The 20,816-nt window shown below is 46.2% G+C and overlaps 2 protein-coding genes across 6 annotated transcripts in view; one reads left to right on the top strand and one right to left on the bottom strand.

The window, feature by feature from the left end:
- Positions 1-1,794: 1,794 nt before the first annotated feature.
- ZNF511 (zinc finger protein 511) lies at positions 1,795-15,255 on the bottom strand. 2 transcript variants are annotated; one of them, XM_037905390.2, is made up of 6 exons: positions 15,115-15,255; positions 12,727-12,800; positions 11,230-11,431; positions 9,683-9,807; positions 8,022-8,207; positions 1,795-1,957 (listed from the first exon to the last, which is right to left on the bottom strand). In XM_037905390.2, the coding sequence occupies exons 1-6, from the start codon at positions 15,253-15,255 to the stop codon at positions 1,888-1,890; spliced, it is 798 nt and encodes a 265-aa protein (XP_037761318.1). In that variant the 3' UTR covers positions 1,795-1,887. The 2 variants fall into 2 exon arrangements, with proteins under 2 accessions (XP_037761318.1, XP_037761317.1); XM_037905389.2 differs by having other exon boundaries at positions 8,022-8,210.
- A 408-nt stretch (positions 15,256-15,663) lies between these two features.
- TUBGCP2 (tubulin gamma complex associated protein 2) overlaps positions 15,664-20,816 on the top strand; it is an 82,846-nt gene continuing 77,693 nt past the window's right edge. Inside the window, exons 1-3 of one of the 4 annotated variants that reach the window (XM_037905386.2) lie at positions 15,668-15,799; positions 16,581-16,641; positions 19,524-19,681. In XM_037905386.2, coding sequence (XP_037761314.1) covers positions 19,532-19,681 — 150 coding nt within the window. In that variant the 5' untranslated portion in view covers positions 15,668-15,799; positions 16,581-16,641; positions 19,524-19,531. Of the gene's footprint in view, positions 15,800-15,829; positions 15,935-16,580; positions 16,642-16,731; positions 16,797-19,523; positions 19,682-20,816 lie in introns of those variants that run through there. The other 3 variants (XM_037905385.2, XM_043551782.1, XM_043551783.1) reach the window with 3 other exon arrangements.

Here is a 20,816-nt window from a genome sequence, read left to right on the forward strand (position 1 = left end):
GGAGCTGCAATCCACCTCCTGAAGAAGCTGGATACATGATCAGACAAAAGCATCCTGCGTCCAATGGTCATCAAGGGCCCAGAGTTCATCCCGTTTCTCCTGACGCTACCTGCAGCAGGATGGATCCCCAGGGTGAGTGGCCAGGCACCTCTCTGGCTCCAAAACCTTTCACTCCAACTGCTCAATCGCCACATCCCTCCTCTGACTGGCCCCCCCGATGTAGTCATGGCAGAAGAACTGGCCATGTCCCTTCCCCACATCCGACCACCTCTCCCCTCCAGTCAGGCCAGCCAAACTCTTGGAAGGATGCCACAGAACCCACATCTTCCAGGAGGCTGTTAAAATGCCAGTAGGCTAGCCGCAGCTGCCCAGGCATCAAATAAACCATCACGGATACCACATGGTGGTCCAAGAAGAGGACCAACCTAATGCTGGAGGAGTGGGCCCACAAGGAGTTAAAATAGGAAACGTCAATGCGGTCCAGCCAGGCGTGGCATGACTGAGTATCCTCCAAACAGACACAGGAAAAGGAGGTGGAGTCATCCAAGTGGTGGTTGCTCCAGACATCTACCAGGGCATAATGATCTCCCTGAGGATATTCACTCTGGCCTAGCACTTCTCTCATGTACATCCAGGGTGCTGTTAAAATCCCTGCCCAGGACCAGGCACCAGGACCAGGAGAATCCAAAGTGCCAAGGAAGGCAGATGCCCACTGATACAACTGCACCCGCTTTGGGACTGGTATCGGGGCACAGATGTTGACAAGATTGTGGGTCAGCCCCTCCATGCAGATCTAGAGGTGCAGCTGGCACCCTGGCATGACCTTGGCAACCCCAGGACCTTGAACCATAAGTCTGGGGAAAACAGGGTAGCCATCCCATCCAAGAGTGCAGTGAGGTGGTTGAAGTACATCCTGTTCCCTCCTACCCCCGCCACCAGCTGGCTTTGGCAGCTGAATCTATGTGAGTCTCCTGCAGGAAGATCACAGAGTACCACCCCATGTCCCCAAAGCGAGGAGAGTACCTAGCACCAGCAGAGACTCACCCTACAGCCTCTTGTATTCAGAGATGCAATCGTAGTTGGTTTAATTGGGGGCAGCGGCACCACCTGCAACCTGTGCTTGATCCCAAAGGTGTCAGGGAATTGTGGAATCTGTGAGTTCACTGGTAGGCTGCGGAGTACCACTCCTTGGTCCCTTGACTCTCCCCTGATAGGGCCCTGGCACCCTGGAAGAGGAGAGTGAGATCCCTCCACTTCTGGAGAGCACCTTCCTCCTGGAGCCTCACAAGTCTTCCAGGAATTGGTACAGCTTGTCCTGTAGCATGACAGGGGCTGAGGTCTCCAGACTTGAGTGAGCCCATGGACTCCCAATTATCCTCCAGCTGGCCCCCATCAATGTCCCCACAGCCTTTTAGGCAGGGGAGTGTTTGCTCCTACTTTGATGGTGATGGAATCCCGGCATACCACCACCTTTACCACATTGTCCACCTCGTCCCCGGACAAAGGAGTGAGTGGTGGAGGGAGTACAGAAGCCCTTGGTGGAGCGGGGAAGGGTAACACAAATACAGCCCTTTGGTTAAGTGACCGTTCTCCATGTATTTATGGAACTCAAACATCTACAAACACAAGATCCCCTCCTCCTTCATTCTCTCTTGCTTTTTCCTTTGCTGCAGAAATTGCTGGCGTTGGATTATCCATGATCACAATGGACAACCCCAAGCCTTCCCTGCCCTCAGCGTACAGCAGATTCAACACGCAGATTGTGCTCAACCAGGAGGAGCAAGCAAACCCATGAATGATTAGTTTTATCTTTTATTAACCTCAGTGGGTGAGGCCTTTTCTGCTTGTCTTTACTTGTCATTCCTTGTGAATCTGCTGCAGTGACCTTCATACTTTCTTCTTCATGCTTTTAAATCCTCGGCTGGCGCCCTGCCCGAAGCAAACAGTTGATGGGATTCTACAACAAAAACATACCATGTTAATACAAAAATCTTGAGGTCTTGTTTCTTTGTACTTATGTATGTGCCACTCAGAGCAAGCACACTTAACCGGAATGGTCACTTTGCTGAGATGCCTAACAAGATACCAATTTAGTTTGAAAGGGAATGACAATGACTGCTCTCTTCCACAGTATGCATCCGATGAAGTGAGCTGTAGCTCACGAAAGCTCATGCTCAAATAAATTGGTTAGTCTCTAAGGTGCCACAAGTACTCCTTTTCTTTTTGCTCTTTAACAGAGTACGCATTAGCAAAAGTTCTGCTTCATAGGGACACAGTCAGCAATGTAAAGGCAGGACTTGAATGGGGACAGATGGGTCTGTGAGGATGCAGCATACTTCTACCTCTCCTTGGCAACCCTTTAGTTCTCCACACCCTAAACTCTTTAAAAATCCCTCTAGCCCTTATGAATGCTATTTAACATCTTCATCAATGACCTGGAAGAAACCATAAAATCATGACTGATAATGTTTGCGAATGATACAAAGATTGGGAGAGTGGTAAATAATGAAGAGGACAGGTCACTGATTCAGAGCTATATGGATCACTTGGTAAACAGTCCACAAGCAAATAATATGCATTTTAATACAGTTAAATGTAAATGTATACATTTTTGAATAAAGAATGTAGGCCATACTTACAGGACGGGGGACCCTATCCTGGGAAGCAGTGACACAAAGAGATTTGGAGGTCATGGCAGATAATCAACTGAACATGAGTTCCCAGTGTGACACTGTGGTCAAAAAGCTAATGTGATCCTGAGATGCATAAACAGGGGAATTTCAAGTAGGAATAGAGAGGTTATTTTAGCTCAGTATTTGCCACTGGTGCAACTGCTGCTGTAATTCTGTGTCCAGTTCTGGTGCCCATAATTCAAGAAGGATATTGATAGATTGGAGAGGGTCCATAGAACGATTAAAGAATTAGAAAACATACCTTGTAGAATCATGGGACTGGAAAGGACCTCAAGAGGTCATCTAGTCCAGTTCCCTGCACTGCAGGGCTATGTATTATCTAGACTATCCCTGACAGGTGTTTGTCTAACCTGCTCTTAAAATCTCCAATGATGAAGGTTCCACAATCTCCCCAGGCAATTTATTCCAGTTCTTAACCACCCTGACAGTTAGGAAGTTTTTCCTAATGTCCAACCTAAACCTCCCTTGCTTGAATTTATGCCCATTACTTCTTGTCCTATCCTCAGTGGTTAAGAAGAATTTTTCTCTCTCCTCCTTGTAACAACCTTTTATGTACTTGAAAACTGTTATGTCCCCTTATAATGATAAGCTAAATAGATTAAGCTTCTTGAGTGTAACAAAAAGATGGTTAAGCAGTGACTTGATTACAGTCTACAAGTATCTACATGGGGAGCAAATATTTAATTATGGGCTCTTCAGTGTAGCAGATAAAGATATAATACGATCCAAAGGCTAGAATTTGAAGCTAGACAATTCAGACTGAAAATAAAGGCATAAATTTTTAATAGTGAGAGTAATGAATCATTAGAACAATTTACAAAGGGTCACAATAGATTCTCCATCACCGACAATTTTTAAAGCAAGATTGAATGTTTTTCTAAGAGATCTTCTCTGGGAATTATTTTGGGGAAGTTCTCTGGCCTGTGACATACAGGAGGTCAAGCTAGATCATCACAATGGTCCCTTCTGGCTTTGGAATCTAAGAATAATACATTCTGTTCACATTTTGAAGGGTTTTTAACAGATGCAGCGGTGTCTGCCTGCAGACAATCTGAAACAGCATCTGTGAGGTTTGAATTTCCCTGTTCATCTCATCAAGTTGGTGAGCTATTGTTAGGCATCTGAGTTGACATGTCAACACTTAACTATTTCACTGCCCAAAGGGGGGGGGGGGGGGAAATATCACATTATGAAGATCTCCACAAGCTCATTTTGACACCATGTGTGATACATCTGAAGGATACCTCCTCTTATTCCTCCCTCTTCCGAAATCAAGGAGCCAAGCCCCAAGAGGCTAGCAGGGCAAGCCTCACCAAGGGGGAGTCAAGCCCCGCAGAACACACAGCATAATTTTTTGAACATCTACACAGTTTAATGTCAGCAGTGTCTTATTTTGGCATCTGAAGCATAAGGACCTTATTTTGTGGGCAGAACTTGGAAAACCACTACTCGCCCCCAATTCGATTTTTTGGTAAAGTGAAGTTTAATGAGGCATACAACAGGCTTGAAGTTATACATTTGTATCTTAAAGGAGACTGAAAAGTTTGTGGCTAGGCCCTGTCTACACAACAAAGTTTCACTGATTTAACTTCACTGGTTTAAAAAGCAATATAGCTAAATGGGTGCAATCTCCTTTTGTAGGCTTTGAAATTTTTACCATTATTATGGGTAGGCAAGGCTTGAAGCCTGGGACTGAGGCCTGAGTCAAGTTAGGGAATTTTACAAAAATATTCACCCTGTTTTTCTGGACCAGTGTTAGCAAGTCTCCTGCAGCTAGAGCCATTTTCCCACTATCTCATTTAAATTTTTTCACCATATTAATGGACAAAATGGTAAAAATGTGCCTGGCCAGTACAGCCTTGTCTATACTAGGACTCCCACCAATGCTCACGCCAGCTCAGCAGAACTGGTGGGGAATTTTTGTTAAGTGAAAGTGACGAGCTTAGGTTTGAGAGAAAATGCAAATAATAAAACAGCAGAAATGCTGACAAGTGAATTAGATCCCAGGAATTATTTTAGAGTTAAAAACCTCATGTGTTACTAACAATTAGGGCTGTCAATTAATCACTTTTAACTCAAGTGATTACCTCAAAACAAATCAACTTGATTAAAAAATTAATTGTGATTAACTGCAGTTTTAAATCACACTGTTAAACAATAGAATACCAATTTAAATTTATTATAAATATTTTGTATTTTCTACATTTTCAAATATATTAATTTCAGTTACTCAGAATACAAAATGTACAGTGCTCACTTTATTACAAATATTTGCACTGTAAAAAAGAAAAAAGAAATAGTATTTTTCAATTCACCTCATACAAGTACTGTAGTACAATATCTTTATCATGAAAGTGCAACTTACAAATGGAGAATTATTTTTATTTACATAACTGCAGTCAAAAACAAAACAATGTAAAACTTTAGCGCAGGGATGGGCAAACTCCATCCCGTCAGGGCTTTGGATCCGGCCCGCGGGATTGTCCCCTGTGGTGCCACAGGCCCCGCGCCGCTCTCAGAAGCGGTTGGTACTACGTCCCTGCACGGCCCCTGGGGGAGGTGGGGCAGAGGGCTCCGTGCGTTGCCCTTGCCTCCAGGCACTGCCCCCTGCAGCTCCCATTGGCTGGGAACAGGGAACTGCGGCCAATGGGAGCTTCGGGGTAGGTACCTAGAGGTGTGGCAAGGGCAGCACGCAGAGCCCTGTGCCGCGCCCCCCCCCCCAGGTGTCGCACAGGGAAATGGTTCCAGCTGCTTCCTGGAGCAGCGCCGCATGGGGCCAGGGCAGGCAGGCAGGAAGCCTGCCCTGACCCCGGTGCGCACCACTGCCACCCCGGAGCCACTTTAGGTAAGCGGCACCAGGCCGGAGCCCAAACCCCTCCTGCACCCTGCCCCCCCAACTCCCTGCCTGCACCTCGCATCACTCCTGCACCCCAACTCCCTGCCCTGAGCCCCCTTCCTGCACCTCACAGCCCTCCTGCACCCCAACTCCCTGCCCTGAGCCCCCTGCTGCGCCCTGCACCCCAATTCCCTTCCCTGAGCCCCTCGTACACTCCGCACCCCTCCTCTGCCCCAATTCCTTGCCCTGAGGCCCCTCATACACCCCACACCCCTCCTCTACCCCAATCCCTTGTCCTGGGCCTGATCCTGCACATCACACCCCCTCCCGCATCCCAACCCCCTGCCCCAGCCCTGCATACAATTTCCCCACCCAGATGTGGCCCTTGGCCCAAAAGATTTGCCCAACCCCGCTTTAGAGCCTGCAAGCCCACTCAGTCCTAGTGATTGGTTGAACAAGTAGTAAGACAAACAAGTTTATTTTCATTTACAGGAGACAATGCTGCCTGCTGCTTATTTACAATGTCACTTAAAAATGAGAACAGGCATTCGCATGGCACTGTTGCAGCCAGCGTTGCAAGGTATTTATCTGCCAGATATGTTAAACAGTCTTATGCCCCATCATGCTTCAATTTGCAAATATTTGTAATAAAAAATAATAATATAAAAGTGAGCATTGTATTCTGCGTTGTAATTGAAATATATTTGAAAATGTAGAAAATACTTATAATAAATTTAAATTGGTACACATAATGAACTTCAGATTTAAAAGAAAAGAATACATAAAAAGCTATAGGTTTTGACCCCCATCCTGGCCCCTGTGCATTGCTGCAGTAGCATACAAGGGCTGTACAGGAACCACAATTGGCTCTACACTGCCCCTTGCAAGTCCCAGTTACACCAGAGGCTGCTCTAACTATACTGATGGCAGTTTCAATCCACAGAGCAGCCCAGAATTTGGAGCCACCTTTGCACAACTCATCTCACCTGCTGGAGGTACAGCACACAATCAAATCCACTTGCTTTAGCTGGATCCTAAATATAGGGTTACCATATATCCGTATTTTCCCAGACATGTCCGGCTTTTTAGTTCTTAAATCGCCATCCGGGAGGAATTTTTAAATATCTAAAAACGTCCAGGAAAACAGGGATGTATGGTAACCCTAGATGGGAGCTGCCAGAGCTGCGGAGCAGGCCTTGCAGGCGCCGGCAACACACAGAGAGCCCTCCCCTCCCCCCCCCCCGATCCTAAGAGCCAGAGGGACCTCCCAGGGGGCAAGGTGGGGGGGCCCAGCGGTACTTACCTGGGGTGGCTCCCGGGAAGCATCCAGCAGGTCCCTCTGGCTCCTAGGGTTGGATCGGGGGGTGGAGGGCTCTCTGCCCGCTGCCGGTGCCTGCAAGCCCTGACCCGATCCTAGGAGCTGAGGGACCTGCAGCAGGAGGGGTGAGTAGGCGAGCGGGGGGGGGAGGGCGAGGAGGCAAGTGGCGGGCGGGGAGGGTGAAGAGGAGAGCAGTGAGGGAACCAGCTGCGGGCTGGAGGGAGGGTGAGGAGGCAGGCGGCAAGCCAGCGGCAGATGGGGGCGGTGAAAAGGCCAGCAGCAGGCAGTGGGGGTTGAAGAGGCGAGCGGCGACAGAGCCAGCGGTGGGCAGGGGTGAGGAGGCAAGCAGCGAGCCAGTGGCAGACAGGGGTTCTCGGGGCGGGCATGGGGGTTTCTGGAAGGGGAGTGAGGAGGTGAGTGGCAGGTGGGAGAAGGCGAGCAGTGGGTGGGGGACTGAGGAGGGATGCAGCAAGCCAATGGCGGGCCAGGGGGTGAGGAGGGGTGCGGTGGCGAAGCTGAGCGGGGAGGGGCATGACCTGGGGCAGAGTGGGGGCGGAGCGGGGGTGGACTGTGGGTGCGGCTGACATCACCCCAATGTGGAGTGTCCTCTGTTTTGAATGTTCAAATATGGTAACCCTACAAAGTAAGACTCAAGAGAAGACTGCACCCCTTCCGAGTCCCCCAGGCTGGCTGATTATTTAAAAAAGGTGAATTTGAGGGCATTTCCTTGGGTGAGTGTGTGCTTCTCATTCATTACACTTCTCTGTTACTGCAAAGATTCTCAGTTATGACCGCAAGAATCAAAGAAATGAATCACTATCAATGCACAATGCATTAAATTTGCAGCTGCCACCTGTTAAGTACAGAAACAACAGTTTAATCCTAGTAAACTGCAAATAAACACTTAGAATTTGCTTTTTTCTTCAAAGCTCTTTGCAAACATCAATTAAAAGTCATGTTTACTTTTCACAAGTGCTAAGCTTTGTGCATAAATGTGTATTTAGAAGGCTCACCCCTCACTTGGGATGAGCACTTAAAGGTATTACTTCGCAATATATCACAAGAGCATCCAAAGGCCCCAGTTAAGGTCAGGGCCCTATTACGCTAGGTACTGCCCCAGCACATATGAAGACCCAGTCCCTGCTGCAAAGAGTGTACATAAAGGAAAACAGACCTGGATTTATAGAGCTTTTTCTCCTGAGGTGATGAAATTGGGCCACTCACAGGCTGGGTAGGATTCTCCACGCTCTCACTGGGACAGATTTCCATGGAATCCACTTGCAACTGCTCATAAGTCTCCACATTCACATCCATTGGCATGCTCACATCCAGCTTAGAGGGAGGCTTACTGTGCTTGATGCTGCTGCAGAAACAAAACCCTCCTTTCAGGAGCTGCCAACTGTCTCCTAGTCAGCCAAGGATCAAGGGCCCAGGGTCATTTGATCAGGAGGTTACAAAACAAATTAAGTAAAATAGGCTCAGGAGAGTCAGAGGGGGGCTAACAGAAGGCAGCGAGTGTCCTTGGTCACTCTTGGTGGCCTGTAAAATGTTCAAGCAAGCAGAGCACTGCAGTTCTAGAGGGAAGCTGTCTCACAGGAGGAACTCTCTTACAAGGGGGTCTTCAGAGTGGAGAGTCAGAACTACTGCATTACAGTACATGGGCTTCACCACAAGCTTCTTTCTTATACCCATAAAGCATAACTGGATACATCTGGCTGAGCAGGGCCAATGAGTTTTCTTCCTTCCATAGCTTAGGGCGTCATGCTCCAAAGAGATGAATGTTGGTGCCTGACCCATGGCTAAGAAAGACACTTTCTACAATCAGCAGTTCACTTCCTTTCCAAGTTCTAAGCCAGGGATCGGCAACCTTTGGCACGCAGCCCGTCAGGGTAAGCCCCCTGGTGGGCTGGGCCAGATTGTTTACCTGCTGCGTCCACAGGTTCAGCCAATCGCAGCTCCCACCGGCTGCGGTTTGCCACTCCAGGCCAATGGGGGCTGCGGGAAGCGGTGGCCAGCACATCCCTCGGCCCGCGCCAGAATAGAGAGTGCTGCAGAAGAGGCGAGGGACCAGTGTCGTCTGGCTGTGGGCAGCACCCTAACCCACAGATAGCGTGAACTGGGAGGGAATGGCTCTGGCCCTTACTTGTGCAGGGTCACTGGTACCCTCTGGTTGACTTGCCAGGCTCCTCCATCTGGGATAGGATTCCTGAGCATGTGTTGGGCTCTCCAGGCCCATGCACCCATTCTGGGGATGGATCCCTGCACTTGACACAGCTTGGCAGGCCTTTTCCTGCCACTGCCGCCACAATGGAGACTGTTTGCCCTTCAGCCCTGCACTCATTCAGAAAAGGGAACAGAGTGCACCCTTCGGAGCAGAGCAGGTGCTGCTGGGAGTGCAGCTCGGCTCTCTGTACTTCAGGGAGAGTGCAAGGGAAGCAGGGGGCTGGGCAAAATGGGGAGGACTCATTGGTTCACGGGTGAGGAGTGAGCAAATGTCTTTTTAGCACCCCTTTCACGCATGTGATGTGGGCAAGTCATCCCTGTTGGAAGGACCTGAAGTCCAGTATTCCTTGGCTCACGAATTCACATGCTAGGCTCTAACATTTTTGCACTCAGTAAACAACCTCTTTATACACAAGAGGCCAGGAATAAACTAGTGCAATTACGGGAAGGGAATGCAGGAGCTCTGGAATCTGACACTAGCTTGTGTAAATATGAAGTGCTACTGACTAAGCCCAGAGGTTGCTGGATTTTCAGGTGTTCTCTGCTTCTGAGGACCAGTCCCCAGCACACAGAAGGATAAATTCTTGCTTTGTCAGTATATTTGGCACTTACCTTTTAGCTTTTTTTGGTTTATCAAATCGAAAATCAGAAGGATAAAGATGAACTTTGACTAAGTGATCTTTTCTGTCTTTGCTGCTCTTGAACTTCTCTGCACAGCCTTCTACCAAACACTGATACTAAAAAGCAAGAAGAGGGAAAGGTAATTCTAAAACTCATGCAGTATAAGCAAGATGGGAGTTATTCTCACAGAATTTCTCCAAGGCAAGGCAAGGCAAGATGTTTACCTAGCACTTCCACATTGGACTAAATCACTTTTCAGAGAGAATCCAGTAGATGATGATGATACATCTTTAGAATTGTGTATCAATCACAAACTATTGGGCTCTCCAGCTTTTATGTACGGACGGAATGACTTTTCCCTCTTACCACAGGAGCCACTGGGTGAAGTATATTTTATGGCCTATGTTATTATTAAGACCATATGATTGTATGGTTCCTTTTAGCCTTAAAAAACCTATGAAAACCAATAGAATTCACACATTACAATCTCCAAGTTACATGGGTGCGCTGAGATTGTTTCACAAAATTTGGAACTAGTTTAACTTGTTGGGAAACTACTTCCATCTCGGGTATTAGGAAAATATTGTTCATTTTCTGCCACCCCTTGCACATGGTTTCTTGACTGCCTGTGTATGAAGCAAAGTCCAAACTGCTAAGGCCCATCAAGCAAAACTCCTGGGAAGTCCAATACTGGCAAGTACCTGCATGTGGTGGCAGCAAGAAACCTCCTTGATAAAAATGTGTAGTTTAGAGAGGACAGAAGAGAGAATTATCTGCTGACTGAACTCAGGATGCTTAAATATTAGCAAAGTTGGAAGCTAGTTTGATTAAACCAGTTAACTATTCCAATTCCACAGATGGGCAAACCGACTACTCCAGCACTGCACAAGCAGGACAGAGCCTGTTTGACAAGAAACCCATTTCCCTTGTTTCTTTCCTGTCTTCACTTTAGGTACTATTATCCTAGGGAGAAGTTAGCTCAAGTCACTTGTGTTTATCCACCAATTCTCACTTTTACAATAAGCAAAGGAGAAAGGATGGCTAGTCCTACATGCAGGAGATCTGGGTTCTACTCCTGGCACTGTGTGTGACCATGGGAAAGTCTCTTCCTCGCCGAGAGCCAAAGTTTCTCCATCAGAAAAATAAGAATAATACATTCTTAAATCACTGGACATTATGAGGCATAAAGCACATGCAGTCCTTAGAGATCCTTGGACAGAAGGCACTAGAGACTGCAAAGAATGTTATTGTTTTCCTTTTGCGTGAATCAACTTGTGTCTTGTACTCTGTCTATAACTAGGACCATACCAAATATACAGTCCATTTTGATCAATTTCATGGTCATAACATTTTAAAAAATAGTAAATTTTAGGATTTCCGCTATTTAAATCTGAAATTTCACAGTCTTGTAATTGTAGGGGTCCTGACCCAAAAATGAGTTGGGGGAGAGGGCGTAGCAAGGTTATTGTGCAGGGGGGATTTTTACTAGAAATTTATCATGTGCTGGATACACAATGAAATCTTTGCTTGCAACTCACCATATTTTGCTTCTCTGCCATTATCTGGAAGAGGGAGTCATGCCACTCTAGGATGTGTGTATCCAACAGATGCCCAGAGGGGAAAGAGCGTTTGCAGAAAGAGCACATGTTCCTGTGCAGTGTGTTGTAGTGATGTTCATAACCCTCTAAGGTATCAAACACCTGGCAGCACCCAACAATATGACAACAGAATTCTGACACCCTAGAAGGAAGCGATGAAAACATTTGTATTTTTAGGTTATGTCAAGGCCACCCAGAGCATATGGCTCAGTTCTTTTGCATACATTTAAATAAAATCTCTACATTATGGCAGTTTTCATTAATATCTACTCGACACAGGAGAAGATGAGCACTATTAAACTGGAGACACAATAGAAGTAGTTTGTGAGGATTTTGTAATTAGGAACTCATATTTGTGGCTCAAACTCCTTTTACCTAACTCACAGCTAGAACCTGTGGGTCATACATACAGAGCTGAACTTACGATAAATTATGGAATGAATTAATACTGAGCAGCAGTATGAGCTATTATATTACAAAATCCCAGTAGATCTCTGTGAAATAGCTACACTCGCTTTCAGTTTGTTCTCTAGGTACCTTCCAGTTTTTTCTGGGATGATTACTGAATATTTTGAAACTAAATGAAGATCTTGGGCAATGTGTTCATTTTGACCAGGTTATTCTCCCTGACCAAACAACTGCATATTTTCCCCTGAACTCCAAATATCTTTTAATTGACTGCAGTAATGATCTATCATGTAATTTGCTCAGATCTTCTAGGTTAGCTGAGATTTAAATTCCCAGGTATCTTCAGGAATGCATTGCCCATTTACACCCATGTTTTCTGAAGGGATGATTTCTCCAGATGTGGCAAAGAGATAACCAACATTTCAGATTTAACATCATTTTAAAGCCAGACACTTTCTCAAAACCTGAATTTCTTTCAATAACTATATGGAAAACTTCAGGTTCAATAACTATCACATCATCCAACTTTACCGCACTTTGTGATGTCTTCCTTCCTTCCTCTCCATCTCCATGGTTAGTGCAAAAAAATAAAGGAGACTGAAGACATCCCTGTCTAGTGTCTGTATAACTCAGACAGATAAGACTCAACTCCAATGACTTATGCTGACGTTTTTGGACTGGTGTAAAGAGAAATATTCCTCTTAAGGAAACAGGAGCCAAAGCTTATCTGAAGATGCAACAAACAAACAAACAAAAAAAACTGTACCATCCATCAAGAGACCTCTCTTTGTCAAGAAATAACAAAGGGGAATCAGTTTACTTTGATCTGGTACTAGGAATGATTGAAAGTACTCCATAATTATTCAACATTTGTTTATTCTTAATGAATCCAGTCTGAGCCAGATATATACAACTCTGACAGACAGCATGGACCACAACCTGGTAGTTAGAGGGAGGGTCAAAAAATCAATCAAATGCATTTTTGTTAACAAGACCCACAACAGAATTTGTCTGAACGACATCACTTACTTGGATCTTTCGGTCACTTCAGTAACATTTGTTAAGATATCTTGGAGATACAAGTGTCTATGTATGTCTCCATCCTGGAACAGGGAATAGCGATTATAGGCATGTTACAGCAACGTGTGTTCAAAAAGCAAATTGGAAATTATTTTTATTCCCAACAAGTAACTCTGTTAAAACAGAATTAAGAATGAGAATACATGTTACTGTGAACTCGACTCTGGATCAAGGATAACATATTGACCTAACTTTGCTAAACTCAGCTTATAGACCACAATTAAAAGTGCAACTTGGCATACTCAATAGAGCCCCTGGGTTTACGTACACACAAGTACCAGTGTCCTTTACTGTTACTATGAGCTGCTTTGTTGCTAATAACTGAGGACATAATTCTAGAGACACTCAAGGTCACCGAGACTAACTCATGGGTATAATGTTTGCAAAGGATCACACATCCAAAGGGGATTCTTCTCTAGCTCTAGTAGAAATGGGCTGTGCTTCTGGAGCAGGAGTCAAGAATTTTATCTGTGCCATGGCTGAGAAGTTCCAAGTGGCTAAATCAGGCAGCACAGCAACAAATGTGCTGCTATCATGGACTGGTTTCAGTTTTTTTCTTTATAAAAAATTAAATAAAAAAAAGGGACACAGTCCACTGCAGCTTTCAAAGACGACAGTCACTTTGAACCATTTTACTTGTAAATCTGTTTCCATACAGCTTCTTTTCTGCCATTACAATCACATTCACACATCTGCATGTATCATGTTGCCTTAGCTGCATACCAGAGCGTTCTGGAATAGACTCAGCAGTTCTCCCACAGTGCCTCACCAGGTGACAGAGTGCCCTGACAGGCACCACTAACACAGAGAACATTACCTTCAGACATCATATCACAGAAAGTTGGGAGGACGGAAGACTGACAAAACTGCTGAATTAGTTACAGTGAGACAGCCATGTGCCAGCCTAAGCAACACATTGAGCTGCCAGTCATGCCATTAACTAGTTACAAACTCATTTAACAGTGCCAGAGTCTATAACCAAAGGCAGAGGCCTCACTATCCAGGTGAAAGAAGACAAACCCACCCTAGATGCTGGGAAAGGGGAGGGTTGTAACTCCTTCCAGTGTGTTGTCCTTGGCCATGCTAGGCGGCTCTAGCTTTTGTATCTGCTAACAGAAGCCTTATATATTTCAGGCCCACTTGTGTGCTTCTCACCCCAACCTGGCCGTCGTTCCACCCTCACAACGTAGGGCCTTTGAGCTGCTGTGATGAAGAGTGGTGGTGGTGGTGGTGGACGACGAGTCTGTACAGTTCTGCTCCTGGTTCTAACTGGTTTCAAACTTGGTCCTCAACCTCTGTGACGAACTCTAGTGCTTGTCTCTGCTGCTGCTCGGACATTTCCTGAGAGCTGCACAACACAGACAGGATTCCTGACTGTCATTGCTACTTACACAGCTCTGAACAGCAGCAGAGGTACTGCAGCCATCTGTCTGCAGACTTAGGCTCACCTCAGTTTGCTTTGCACTAAAAGACATTTTTTGCAACCAAATGGGCTAGAGACATGAGTATCTGCATAAAACTATGTCATGTAGTCTAGCAGTGCAGACACATAGGATCCACGTCCAGGAGCCTGAAGACCCTGGCCATCAGCAGTGCTCAGCACATCAGGGATGAGGGAGATTTAACCCAAAGCATTCCCCAGCTAGACCACATGAGGGACTCATCCCTGGAGGTGGCTGGGCTGACTCCTGCCACCAGTAGGATAGGCTTAGAGCAAGTCTCTCAAGTTCGGGCAATTTTCCTGTAACCACAGGTCCTGGGTCACAGGACTACATGAAACGCTCCCGCTGTTCAACAAGAGCATAGTATTAACACTCCTGATTTGGGGGGGAATGGGATTTTGGCTGCGGCTGCGGCCAGTCTGGCAATGACGTGAGAAGCTCCAGCGGTCTAGAAAAGTTGAGCCTCTCTTGGGCTGCCTGCTCTGCTTGCCTGCCTGCGGGGGGCAGAACAGCGTGAAGAGCGAGCAGAGGTGAGGCCCGGGTAGGGGCACAGCGGGGATTCACAGCTCAGTCAGACCGAAACACACAGGACGCCCAAAGAGAGTCTCGGTTGGATCCAGTTGGTGATTTGTGCTCCGGCGGCACTGGAGCAGGTGTCTCTCGCGGGCAGGGGCAGCCCCCGGGCACTGGGTCGGAGGAACCCTACGGGGGGGGGGGGGGGGGAGGGAGGGGAAAGCACCGAGAACAGAGCTCGCTGCTGCTCGGCCAGGCTGGTGCCGTCGGGCGCACAGGTACCCTCTCCGCTGGGACTGCATTTCCCAGCCTGCCCCGCGGGTAGCAGGCCGGAGGCCACGGGAGGGCTGCCGGGAGCTGTAGGCGCAGCCAGGGCCCTTACCTCAAAGAACTCGTGCTGGCGATGGAAGCGGAGGCGGCTGGGGGAGAAGCAGAACGGAGCCCGCGGCGGGGTGCGGGGCCGGACGGGCAGCAGGGGCCGCTCCACTCGCAGTGAGACGCTGAGCTCCGGCGGCAGCAGCATCTTGTCGGAGCGGTGTCTCCGCGAACAGGACGCGCTCACCCGACCGCCATCTTTTGGGGCGAGGGGAAAGAGCAGATCACTTCCGGGTCGGCGGGTACTTCCAGGTCACATCGGAGTGGGTCGGGTATCGTGAGGCCTGGGAGCGATCGGGGGCTGTGGTTAGTGAGGAGACTTCCGGACCACCCCGCCTCCGCGGTTCCTCAGCGAGCTGGGCAGCGTGGGGAAACAGGGGTAGAGGTGCCTTGAAACGACAGGTCCCGACAGTGTTCTCTGATTGGCTCCAGGGATGCTGCCGTTACCGCGTCAGCCAATCGGAGCCTGTGCACCTCTTCCCCGCGCGCGGCTTGGCCGCCGCAGGCGTGCTGCTGGCTACCACTAACGGCTGCGGTGTGAATTTCTGAATAGCCCCTGGCTCTCCCCTGTCCCACTGGGCGCGCGCACCGGAGCGCCACCTACCGGCCTATCGACGTGGGGCCTTCTCCGCGCGCGCCGCCTCCCCTCCCAACGCGCGGCGGCGGCGGGAGCGGCTCAGCCCCTGCACAAGGTACCCGCTTTCCAGCCAAGCGGGCGCGGGCGGTGGGACGCATGAGGGTTGGGAGCTCGGCCTTGTCCCATACGCCCCTCCCCGCGGCCCTCAGCGCAAGGCAGGCTGCAGAGCGATTGTCGCCGGCGCTAGGGAGTGAGGGGGAACCTGGGCCGCGGGTGGGCACCCCACAGCAACGGCGGGCCTGGGGTAGCCGTTCCCGTCGTGGCAACGCGGCGGGCAGGGGGAGCTGGCTCTGCGCGCTGGTACTGATCCCCAAGGGGATCTGCCCTCCCGCCGAAACCAATAGCAACATTATGACTCGGGGGTCTCTGGCCCTACGCCCGCTTGGGTTCTTGTTGGTCTTTGATTTGTTTATTACCGTATCTTCTGGGGCGGGCAGGTGCGTGACAGTAGTGTCCGTGCAGAGGTGTAGAAAGGCTTTCTTGACCAGAGGTTTCCTTTAGAGGTTCAGGCACTGGGCTCACCCAATAGAGAGGCGCTCCCTGCTTAGTTTGTATACCAGGTGATTTCTAGCCCCCCTGGCTATAGCATTTTGGTTGTGTCACTGCTCTTGGTTATCGAGGAGCCCCACTACTGCCTGCAGGGATCAAAGTTAGCTCTAATTCTGTGGGAATATCTTTCCCAGCAAACTAGTGCACATTATTACGTCACTTACCTTAATCTGAATTAATGTGACAGGACCCTTGGTCCCATTATTCTAAGAGTTTGTTCTCTGTCTGGATTTTATTTGGATCTTTTAAAATTATTAGCTGAAGTAACATCTTTTGTTTTTATGCAGTCTCTCTCTCTGCTCCTTTCATCTTCTCTTTGCCTGGTCCTGTACTGTCTAATTTATGCCGGTATGTAAGAATATCTACTGACAATAAGTCAAAATCAGTCGCTGTTTCCTCCTCGCCAAAACTCCAGATGTATTTCTGTTTCCTTTACAGGTCAAATCCTGTTGTGAAATAAATCCATCAGGTTCCACTCAGTCTTATTTTCCCACAGATTTACTGTTAGTATGTTACTTTCTTAAGTGTGGGTTTGATTGACATTCCCAGTGAGGTTAGCTAAGTATATTAAAAAATTATGCTAATTTCAGAATAACTGTGTGAGGATTCAGTTATCTCTTTCCCATTAGTTGTTACTATATTTGAAGTTGCAAGAAAATGTGTGGAACTGTAATAAGTAGAAACTGGACACATTTTTACCCTTGACTCTCTAAAGATGAGAAGATCTGCTGTGCTACTCTTTTCTCCCAGGGCTTTTCTAGACTTGGATTTGGAAAGTGTTTGGGTTATTGACATGTGTTAGTTAAAAATTTCCAAACCCTAGTCTAGACAAGACCTCACTGTGCGATCCAAGCATATATGTAGAGCAGAATATTGGTTTAGGGAAAGGCCCTGCAGATCTTAGAGCATTTTGCTCTTTGTAATCAAATCTGTGTCTCTGTACCATGCCCATCACCTTTGTATCTTGTTGCCAGTATTCAGCTGTTCAGTATTTGCCCATTATTTAAATACCATTTCCTGCTTAATGGGGCTTTTCAGTTTTGTGTCTTTGGTCAAGATGTTTCCTATTTGACATGCAGACTTGCTAGTGTAAACTGATGGTTAGCTGCCTTCCTGCCATTTAGCCTCTAGAGGGCTTCCTCCCCCTTCAATGGGAGACTGTCTCCCCAAGCATACTTTGTGGTTGAGTCAGTGTAACTAATGGGGAGCTTAGAGATCTGGTCATCAGATGAAGAGACAAAGTAGGCAGAGGCTGAGAGGCAAAGGAAAGGAAATACTTTTCTTTCTCTAGCTTTTCCACTGTAATCACTAACAGCTAGTCTACATGTGGAAATTGGCTACTGTCACTATTTCAGAATAACAGGTTTCAGAGTAGCAGCCGTGTTAGTCTGTATTTGCAAAAAGAAAAGGAGTACTTGTGGCACCTTAGAGACTAACAAATTTATTTGAGCATAAGCTTTCGTGAGCTACAGCTCACTTCATCAGATGCATTCAGTGGAAAATACAGTGGGGAGATTTATATACATAGAGAACATGAAACAGTGGGTGTTACCATACACACTGTAACGAGAGTGATCACTTAAGGTGAGCTATTACCAGCAGGAGAGTGGGGGGAGGGAGACCTTTTGTAGTGATAATCAAGGTGGGCCATTTCCAGCAGTTGACAAGGACAGTAGGAGGGGAAATAAACAAGGGGAAATAGTTTTACTTTGTGTAATGACCCATCCACTCCCAGTCTTTATTCAAGCCTAAGTTAATTGTATCTAGTTTGCAACTTAATTCCAATTCAGCAGTCTCTCGTTGGAGTCTGTTTCTGAAGTTTTTTTGTTGAAGAATTGCCACTTTTAGGTCTGTAATTGAGTGACCAAAGAGATTGAAGTGTTCTCCGACTGGTTTTTGAATGTTATAATTCTTGATGTCTGATTTGTGTCCATTTATTCTTTTATGTAGAGACTGTCCGGTTTGGCCAATGTACATGGCAGAAGGGCATTGCTGGCACATGATGGCATATATCACATTTGTAGATGTGCAGGTGAACGAGCCTCTGATAGTGTGGCTGATGTGATTAGGCCTTTTGGATAGGTTTGGATAGGCAAGGATAGGTTCCTGGGTTAGTGGACAGACAGCCCCCAAACCTGAAGCAAATTCTCACCAGCAACCACACAGCAGAACCACTAACCCAGGAACCTATCCTTGCAACAAAGCCCGTTGCCAACTGTGTCCACATATCTGTTTACACAAAGCTAAATTATACTGGCATAATTTTTCTGAAATAGCTATCCTGGTCAATTTCCCTCAGATAGACAAGGCCTAACTCAGTTTTAAGTCACGTCTTTTGTGATTTTGGTACAAGTCTGTATATGGACACTTATTCCGAAATCACTGACTAAACTCATACTTGCATAAGAATAACAAGGTGTGAATTACAAAGGATTTTTTTATTTTGGTGTAAGTATAATCAATCCAGCCTTCAGAAGCCTGCAGCAGCACCTTCAAATTTAACCTCTGCGGAGGAGAGCCTGTACTCTGCATACTACAAAGCTGTGGGGTAAAAGTTTCAAAAGTGCCTAAGGGACTTAGGAACTATTGTTTATACATGGAACTATTCAGGGACAGCTATGTGTGGACACACTTATTCAAGAATGTGTGTGCCTTGTTCCTGTTTAGTTTAATACAATTTAAAAGTGGATTGAACTAAAGAGGAATAAAGCACTATTATTCCAGAAAAAGCATCCACACATGGAGTTATGCAAAAACTGTTATTTCTGCACAACTCCATGGCTATGTACATACTGCAGCTTAAGTTGGTATAAGTTATGTCGCTCAGGCAGGAGTGTGAATAAACCACCCCGTTGGGTGATGTAAATTAAACCGACCTAAGCTCCGGTGTGGACAGTGCTATGTCGGTGGGAGAACTTCTCCTGCTGACATAACTACGAGCCTCTGCACTAGCAGCGCTAAGTTCTGTAGTGTAGTCGTAGCCATGTGTAAACAAGCTCTAAGTCCCAATTTCAAAAATGATTTAGGTACTGAAGAGTCTAAATTACATTGACTTTCAAGGAAATTTAAGCTCTGAAGTGCCAAAGTCATTTTTGAAAATGAGACTTGGGCTCCTAGGCCACTAAGGCAATTTTGAACTTTTTTACCCTTGTTGATTAGCTTTGAATTTTAGTGGTAAGGATCATCTGTTGTGCTTTGCATTCAGTGTACTGTGAAATCTGTAACCCTAGGTGGAAGCATGAGTGAATTCCGCATTCACCATGATGTCAATGAGCTGTTAAGCCTGCTACGTGTTCATAGAGAGGAAGGAGCTGAAGTGTACATAGATCTTCTGCAAAAGAACCGAACGCCTTATGTTACCACAACTGTCTCTGCACACAGTGCTAAGGTGAGTTAATTTGGGTTTACTCGCTGCTAGGCTGCAGTGATGATTGAAATGCATTTTTTTCTTAATTGGAGTGTGACTAGGTGACAGGTCTGAAAGTGTAACCATAAACAGGGAATTGTCATCCAACAGGGATGTGTCTTTTGCGGGCTCACAGGGATCATTATTGGCCCTATGCTATTTAACATTTTTATCAATGACCTGGAAGAAAATATAAAATCATCACTGATAAAGTGTGCAGATGACACAAAAATTGGGGGAGTGGTAAATAATGAAGAGGACAGGTCACTGATGCAGAGCAATCTGGATTGCTTGGTAAGATGGGCACTATCAAATGATATACTATTTAATAATGACATGTAATGTATACATCTAGGAACAAAGAATAAAGGCCATGCTGATATCAGGGTGGATTTGATTTAAATCACTCGCCAGGAAGATTCAATTTAATCATGGGTTTCTACATAAAAGTGCATTTATTCTCGTTGGTTGTTATAACCTTAATACATATTCTTTACAACTCGGAGAGAGATGTAGGTTTCATTTTTAGAAGGTTACACTATACGTTTTTAAAGTTATTTATTTTGAAAACTTTTCAGATTAGTTTTACAGCTATATCAGAAAATGAATGATTGTTTGATTATTTCATTTACAAAAGGTAATTGAAGCAGATAGTTCACCTCCCAATGACTTCACAACTATCTCCAATTCAACAGGTTAATCATTACTATTTGGAGGATTTTCTTGCCATGCTGTATTAGGAGGAGAACATCATCAGACAGACATTTAAATTGTTTTGTTTAAATAAAACAACAACGTTATGTATTCTGGATTTCTTGAATGGTTCACCCTTAGCTCTGAAGTTCATTATAGTTCACATTATGGAGGGATGATTGCTGGATGTCCATGTCATAGCCAACTCCTCTTCTTCAGCATTTAAGGTTTGACCCTGGCACCGAATATTGAGAATATTTGCAAGAAAATGAGCTGGAGATAGTGCTTGTCCCATTCATTTTTTTAATGTTTGTAATTTAACTCTGTCATTGCATATTTCTCTTTTTAAGATCTCACTCAGTTCTTTCCAAATTTCAACAGAGTCAGTAATAAAACAGCTATTTCCCTGCGCTTTGTTCAAGGC

The sequence above is a fragment of the Chelonia mydas genome, chromosome 7, assembly GCF_015237465.2.
Source record: "Chelonia mydas isolate rCheMyd1 chromosome 7, rCheMyd1.pri.v2, whole genome shotgun sequence".
Taxonomy (NCBI): Eukaryota; Metazoa; Chordata; order Testudines; family Cheloniidae; genus Chelonia; species Chelonia mydas.

What these genes read in the sequence shown, in the direction of transcription:
- ZNF511 (XM_037905389.2), bottom strand. Translation starts at nt 15,255, where the DNA reads ATGCTGCTGCCGCCGGAGCTCAGCGTCTCACTGCGAGTGGAGCGGCCC. An exon ending in GAAGTGACCGAAAGATCCAA is followed by an intron (nt 11,432 to 12,726) that starts GTAAGTGATGTC and finishes GCTTCCTTCTAG; the next exon opens with GGTGTCAGAATTCTGTTGTC. An exon ending in AAACCAAAAAAAGCTAAAAG is followed by an intron (nt 8,211 to 9,682) that starts GTAAGTGCCAAA and finishes TTGTTTCTGCAG; the next exon opens with CAGCATCAAGCACAGTAAGC.